Source organism: Olea europaea, unplaced genomic scaffold (genome assembly GCF_002742605.1).
Source record: "Olea europaea var. sylvestris unplaced genomic scaffold, O_europaea_v1 scaffold2416, whole genome shotgun sequence".
NCBI lineage: Eukaryota > Viridiplantae > Streptophyta > Magnoliopsida > Lamiales > Oleaceae > Olea > Olea europaea.
The window spans coordinates 30843-39074 of NW_019242334.1; the positions used below are offsets into that span (position 1 = coordinate 30843).

The 8232-nt window shown below is 29.3% G+C and overlaps 2 protein-coding genes across 2 annotated transcripts; both read left to right on the forward strand.

Moving 5' to 3' along the window:
- Positions 1-257: 257 nt before the first annotated feature.
- Positions 258-748, forward strand: LOC111382015. Its single transcript, XM_023005875.1, has 2 exons — positions 258-689; positions 737-748. Exons 1-2 carry the CDS (start codon positions 258-260, stop codon positions 746-748), a joined length of 444 nt encoding a protein of 147 aa, XP_022861643.1.
- A 1367-nt stretch (positions 749-2115) lies between these two features.
- LOC111382016 lies at positions 2116-4871 on the forward strand. The gene is made up of 7 exons (XM_023005876.1): positions 2116-2599; positions 2675-2916; positions 3609-3689; positions 3731-3774; positions 3840-3928; positions 4040-4104; positions 4854-4871. Exons 1-7 carry the CDS (start codon positions 2116-2118, stop codon positions 4869-4871), a joined length of 1023 nt encoding a protein of 340 aa, XP_022861644.1.
- Positions 4872-8232: the final 3361 nt, after the last annotated feature.

The window sequence follows — 8232 nt, forward strand, 5'->3', positions numbered from 1 at the left end:
CTACATGATTTATTAAGTGGAGACAATCATTGTGAAGAATATTTATCTGAAGTTATTCTGTATGAAATCCTTACTTCTTTAAGACGTCTATTTGCTACGCTTCTTTCTCTTTGCAACCCTAATAATCCGAAGTTGTTATAGGATAAATTTAGGGCTTATATGATTGATGACTATGTACATGAAAATAAATCTGTGGAGGTAGCTGAAGTACGTGCTTTAGAGGACATCCGTTCTATTTTATAAACGTTGGCTATGGAATGGTGTCATTCAATGTGAATATAGATGAAAATGAAAGGTTGAAGAGAATGATTGAAGAGGAGACGATTCTTGTAGATGTTGAAGAGAACCTTGCTTCTACATCAAGATTAAATAAACAACAACAATTTGCATATGATATGATTATGGAAAGAGTAGAATCAGAATCAAGTAGTGCTTTCTTCATTGACGGTCTAGGTGGGGCAAGGGAAACTTTTTTATATAAATCACTTCTCGCTGGTGTAAGGTCACAAAATTTAATTGCTTTAGTAGTAGCATCATCTGGAGTATCTGCATTTTTATTACATGGAGGTCGAATCGCTCATTCAAGATTTAAAATTCCTTTAGAAATAATTGGTGAAATCAGTTGTTCTGTTAGTGATAAATGCGGGTTTATTGCGCTTATTCGGACCATTAAACTTAGATATTTGCGAGTTTTATTAGCGATTTATTACTTAATTTTCTTATTTTTATTTTGTAGGTGAAAACTTGAGATTAAACGACGAATTAAAGGAATTTATGTGAGAAATGAGTTAAAGATGAAGGCAAACGAAGAAGACAACCAAAGACGCCGTTGAAAGAAGATTTAAAAAAAAAAAATTAGCGAGCTAGGCGCCCCTGAACAAAAAACAAAAACTGTGGTACCCAGGCGCCACCCGGGTCATTTTTTTTTGTTTTCAAAGTTCCAGGGACTAATGCTACAATTTCCTTTATGTTTTAGGTTAAAACATTCAACCAAACACAAGATTTTCATTCTTGAACTTGAGAGGCAGCTGTCTCTTCTTCTTCTTGTTTTCTTTGTTTTTCCTTTTTCCTTTCACCTTTATTTTCTAAGATATTTTGGAGAAAATTGGATTATGGAAATGGTGCATTAGTTTGGAGAAGATGACCCATTGATATTGAAAGATTTTCAACAATTTCTCTCTTTATAAATAAGTTTTTCTTTTCACTTTTTCCATCAATGTTTTGTAAGAAATTGTTAGTTATTTGTGGATAATTTATGGGTAACTAATTATATTTTGTGATTGGGGATTATTTCAAACCCGAGTTATGATTTTCAATTAATTAGTGCTTTATAATTCTCTTGATAAATGTGTTTAATGTTTATTTTGTTCTTCTTGATTGTTTAGGTATACAACTAAATGGTTAAATTGTTTTGATAATGCTATTTTGGAATTAGTAGTACGTAATAGCTATTGATTCTAAAACCTAGTAGCAATTACATTTCGATAGATTATGAAGAATTTTCAATTGAATGTATGTGGATTAATACTTAAGTTTGTAAATCGAGCTTGCGAGTTTACCCTTAATTCAATTCATCTCTTTTGTCGTAATGTGTTTGTTAAATTAAATCTAGAGAACTTGTTCTAGGTTGTTTAATGAATAAGGTTGAGTAAAGAGCTTGTTTTATTCGACTAACATGTAAGAAGGGATTAAGGTAATTGAACTTGTAATTATTCTCGAACTGTTGTTAATCTCGAGAACGAAAATCTATTGTTGTAATTGACTTGAAAATCATTCTCGTGGTGACGAAATATCCTCGAATCACATTTTCTCGCATTCAATCAAGAACCACTTTGTTTATTTCAAATTTCAAGTCTTTTCTAGTTTAAATTTATCACTTTCCTTAGTTCAACAAACCAAACCATCCTCTCCATTTAATCTATTTCGTCTATTATTATTAATTTTACTTTTTAGTGCACAATCGACATAATTGAATCAATCCTCTGCGAAAAATAACCCTTACTTGCCATATTACTATTTAAAACGACACAATTAAGTTAATTAAGGAAAATTAATTAGAACGTGATATGCAACGTATCAGTTAGCAAACAATCAGCTTTAGGAAATTTATTGAAAATGTCTACGTTAATCATTTGGGATGAAGTACCTATGGTACATCGTTGTGTTGTTGAAGTTCTAGACAAAATGCTCAAAGATATTACTGATTGTAATTTACTCTTTGGTGGAAAAGTGATAGTACTCGGAGGAAATTTTCGACAAGTTCTACCAGTTGTACCAAAAGGAAAAAAGAAAGACATTATGAATGCTAGCTTAGTTTTCTCTTATCTATGGCCTTCGTATTTCCATCCACCATTAGTTGAAAATATGAGGACAAAGCTTGATCCCACATTTTGTCATTTCTTGTTAAGAATTGGAGATGGAACAGAAGAAGAACACACTTGTAGATGTATCAAACTTCCTGACAATATAGTTTTACCATTTGAGGAAGAAATTACATCTCTGAAGAAATTAATACATCATGTTTTCCTGAATATAGAAGCATATGCTGATAATCTAGATACGATGGCAAATCGAGTGATTCTTATACCTACGAATGAATGTGTTGATCATATTAATAGAATTATATTCAAATAAATTTCTGGTCAACTTTATACATATTATAGTTTTGATGAAGCAATTGATAAATCAGAACAGAGTCTACAGGAAGATTTTTTAAATAGCTTGACTTCAAATGGTATTCCACCACACGAATTGAAACTTAAAGTAAATTGTCTTGTGATATTATTACGAAATATCAATCATTCTGAAGGGTTATGCAATAGGACGTGTCTTAGTTGTCTCAAATTTGAAAAGAATGCAATTCTTGTTGAAATTACATCTGACGAATATTGTGAAAAATATGTTTTCTTACCAAAGGTTCCTTTTATACCTTTGAAAAATGATTGAAACTTAATTCCATTCAAAAGAACTCAATTTCCAATAAGACCATGCTTCGCAATGACAATAAATAAAGTGCAAGGTCAAACACTTGATTTTGTCGGCTTGTACCTTCCAGAACCAATTTTTTGTCATGGTCAACTTTATATAGCATTATCAAAAACAAAAATAAGCACATCTATAAAAGTTCTAATGAAACCATTAAATACAGACAATTTACACAACACATGTACAAAAAATGTTGTTTACAAGGAAATTCTTTCGTTGATAAATAGAAATATCCCATATTCATCCTCTACCTCTTAATTACGATTTACAAAGGTGAGATTAGAATTATTATTATTTTTAATTGATTTAATTTCTTTAATTTGGTTTATTTTTAGATATATGATCTTATTTCTCCTTTTTCACACTAACAATGTTTTTTCCAGAAGATTGATTACACAAAAAAGTTGTCAATATAGAGAAATTTGTAAAAACTCGTGTTTCATAATCTCATTTGTGTATATGGTTTTTGAGGGCCGAAAGAGTTTATATATATACATGTTCATAGCACAGATACACACACACACACACACACACATCTACTGGCACTTGAAAATTGACATATGTTTTTTTATTTTTTGACATCTAGAGATATGATTACATCAATGTTGATATTGACCTTTTAGGTACTTATTATTTTGGTACTTGATTTAGGTCTCAATCAGGAGCTTGTAAGTGATACAATTAACAATAATCTGCAATTCAATGTAAGATCATTGAAATTTTATATATTTATCTTTCTTGATAGCTTTGGTTTAAGTTTTATCATGGAATATTTTCATTTCTTGTTGGGTAGGTTTTTCATTAAAATTTTCTATTTTGTTATATCCCCTGACTTCATCATCTACTTCTTTAAGCTCAAACAAAGAGGATGAATTGAAAGATGAAAGTTTTGTTGGAAAAGAGAAAATCAGTGAGAAATCCATTGTGTTAGGTAAGAAACAAGGTATGATAGCAAATATATATCATATATCATTTTTTGATATAGGGAATTCTGTAATCCCCTTCGATTTTCTCTATTCTCTTGATTTTCTAACATTTCTTAAATTTAATGTAGATCACTTAGAGAGAGAGTTTGTTACAAGGAGTAGTTCAGAGTCGTTAAAGCTCAAGATTCCCTTGGTAGCCGTTGTATTGACATGAAAACATGGTTATTTTTATTCTACTTTACTTCTACTTTTCTTCATTTACTTAGATGTATTATAGTTACGAAAAGAGAATTTAGGCTAATGCTAAAAATGACATATTGCATTGTTAGTTTTTATATAGTTGATGGCTAATGATTGTGGGATCTACTTCTGTTGATGTGTTTTGAGTTTTTTTCGTTTTAAAGTTTTTTTTTTTTATGGTTTAAGAGAAAATATTTTTATGACTTCTCTACGTGTGTATTCTTTTGTGATTTTTGTAAAATTTGCAATTGTTGATTCAATTAAATTAGTAATTTTTAATTATTTGTGCTTTATTAAAACTGATTAGGAGAGCAAGAAGTTTAAGCGACTGAAAAAAAACTCGTAGGGACCCAAGGGTAAAGACTCTTGGGTTCTTTGATGAAGAGGAGTTTGTTGACAAGTAGAAAAGGGATGGCGTCTGTAGATCTTTATGTCGACAGGCTTTCGAGTAAGCTATAATTGCATATAAATATGGGAATTCGTTTTTGTGTGTATGTGTATAATGCATCAGCATTCTTTATGTACAACTGTTAATATATATTTTTTGAATCAGATGATTTTAGCTGCAATTCAATTGGACCTTGCATGTGGCTCATATTTTGTATAGTTTTCTTTTTTCCTTTGGTTTTTGTGAAATTGATACCTTATTCTTTTTTCTTTATTTCTCTTTACATTTTTTATAATTTTACTGCACATGAACAGATGGTTTCTGGTAACTAATTGTTTAAATTATTATATAGTGTAACAATGCATTTTTTATGAATCCTTAGATTTATTCGCAAGTGTTGACAAATACACAACAACATTTTAATACTTACATCAATTGAAAAATAAAATTTATGCCTGTAAATTTTTTTTTACTTGGTTGAATTTCCTTTTTATTTGTGTTCAAACCAATTACTCAAATATTTATATGCTAATATTCGTTTGTGCATTTATTTAAATTCAGTTAATATTTGATTGCATTGGCATTGAGAATTTGTTTCTCAATTAAGTTAATCAAAATGATGATATCTGATACCTTGTTCTTATTCATGATATAGCTTGATTTTTAAGCAAAAATGGTGGGAGTTAATGTCTTTAATGACGCTCTTAAGAGCATATCAATGAATAGATGAGATGAAAGCGTCAAGCCATGATTCAACCATCATCCAAAGTCATTATTAAATTTCTCTTCATGATGTAAAAGCATAGTATAAAAAACATGATGTGGTATTACTTCGTCCATTTAAGTATGAGAAACTCCATCTATATCATTAATTCTTTATGATGTGTGTAGGATACATCGGAAAGTTTGAGGACGTTGATTATTACTGATTTGGAAAAATTGTGGTCGAACAAATGTGAAATCATCTGCCCTCATTTTGATATTGGTGTTCAAGAAATTGAGGGATGAACTGCAAGGTTACTTCCGTCTAGGCAGGCAATGTATAAAAATACTATACATTAATATTTGGATGATGATCACTTGGGGAATATTGAGCTATCAACCAGGCCATATGATGATATATTTGTTCTGCACATGTAACTTTGTTTCATGGAATATTGTTTTGGATCACAGACACTCTCTTATTCAAACTTTTATAAAGGCATTTTCAATTGTATGTGAATGGGACATCTCCATTCTTAAATAATTTCACATGTTCTTATCATGAAATGTGATTATTGTGTTTGATTGTACCCTCATTTCATTCGTCCTTTCCCTGATAGGCTAAGCATATTGTACTTAGTATAATAATTACACTTCAAAAAATACTAGCCTACCACATTGGGTGTGCAATGGTACTCTATCAATGTGAATGATAATTGCTCAAATCCTCAAAATTGAATCTCATTTTTCTTATTTTCCTTCCTTCAATACCTCTGTTTTTAATTGTTTGACTATCATTGTACTTTTCAGTTTGGATACATTTTGTTGATTACATCTACTGGCATCATGGACCATGAAGAGGCTAGGAGAAAGAATGTTGGTCAAAAATTGCAATTCCTACGCACATTAGTTTCTTGGGTGAGTGATCAGTACCTAAATTAACATGGTACATAAAAAAATTTGACGAAGTGTGTTCCATGCTTTGGTTGCTTCGAGGTGAATCAAGTTAAATAAGAACTCTTCATTTCTTGTCTCGAAGTATTTTATCAAGAAGGTTGTACAGGATGAAGAATTTGATTTGACAAAATGGCGCTTAGATGATTGCTTTTATTACCTTGATGATTTTTGTCATCCAAGATTACTACTTATATTGCAATTTTTCAATGTTATTAGGTTCCATTTGCCATTTAATAAAAAATAGGTTCTTTCTTAATTATTCCTTAGTTTCATAATGCTTGATAATAAAGTTGAGTATTGACAATTCTTAACTTTAGAGAAGCGAGTGCATGAAAAAAAGTTATATTATGCATCGAAGATTTAAGAACAAGTCACCAAAAAAAGGAAAAAAAAAAAAAAAAAGAGCGATTTATTTTTCTAGGTACGCTAACATTATCTTGGAAATAACAAAGCCCGTGCATTGCACGGGCAGTGGACTTATACTAAAAGAGGCAATCCCCCATTTACCATATGAAGCATTTTCTTTTCCTATTTTATCCTCAAAAAAACAATAAATCCATACCATCTCCCTACTATATTAAAAGAGGCAATCCCTCATTTACTATTCATTTATGAAGCATTATAACAAAAAGGATAACATGGATTTTTCCTTACCCACAATTGTTGACTCTTATCTCTATCTTCGCTGCTATCTTAAAAGAGCGAATCAGCCGGTTACTATTCATTCAGGACGTATTTAGGTGTTCCCCATTTTACTCTCATTCCCTTGCACAGTAACTCTCATACTAAGAGTCTAATGGCATTTCTGTATGTAAACAAAATAATAAAAAGTCAAAAATAGTCTGCTACCTAAAAGGTTTGATTCCCTATTTTACCTGATTTAAATTTTTACGTCTAAAAAAAAAAAAAGTTTATGCCATACACATAATTTTTCTTTTAAGAAAATGATATAAATTATATTGAGAAAATGGTCGCGAAAAAATAATAAACATTAATAAAATAATTGATTTTTTTAAAGAAAAAATGACGAGTTATACGTATTTTTTAACAAACACATTTAATGTACATTTAATTATTTTCGATATTCATTTACATCATTTGATGTGTCTATAACATAGTTCTTGAAAAAATTTCGAGAGAATATAGAAGATTTATAGTAGATTTTTATAATAAAAAAACTAAATAAATCACCCAATGAAAAAAAAATTACTAAGAAAAGATACCAATCACCCAATGAAAAAAAAAAATTTGACATTGAATATCATTTAAAAAAAAAAAAAAAGGCGTCACGGAGTATTGTCATAATAATTTTTTTTCCTTTTTTTCTTGGTGATTGATATTTTTCTTTTTATACAAATCTATTTTACTCTTATAACGTGACACGGAGTATATTGAATCATGTATATTGTTTACTTCTTAAAAGCAGTTAATCAAAGTAAAACTTAACACAACGTTGAAAAAATTTAATACTCAGTCAAAAAGATGTCGATTAATTTATTTGACGATATTGAATATTTTAGATGTATATAAATTTTGGAGGATTAAATTCAAATATATCAAAATTGGGTGATTAAATAAAAATTTTAGTGATAAAATGTTATATTGTGGCTCAGCCTGTGTTTAGCTCCATTAATTTTTTTTTTATACCATTTTCTCTCTTTTATTTCAATGGCAGAATCTTCCATAGAATAATATTATATGTAAATAAATTTTTTTTTTCATTACATCGATTGGATATTGAACAATAAAAAAAGATTTGATTGATTACACGATTTAATTATATCAAATATGGTTATCATCAAATACGTCCTTTATATGTAAAATAACCACTCAAACTAAAATAATGTTTGATATATAAATTATGAGCTCCAATAATTTGGGTTTTTAATCCATGCATCAAGGGAGCATTCATCATATCTCCAGAAAATACATTTCGAGTATAAAAACATTGAGACCAACTAATTTTTCATCTTAATTATTTTAATATCTGAAAAAAATTTATATATAAAAGAAGTTCGATCATTTTTAAGAATT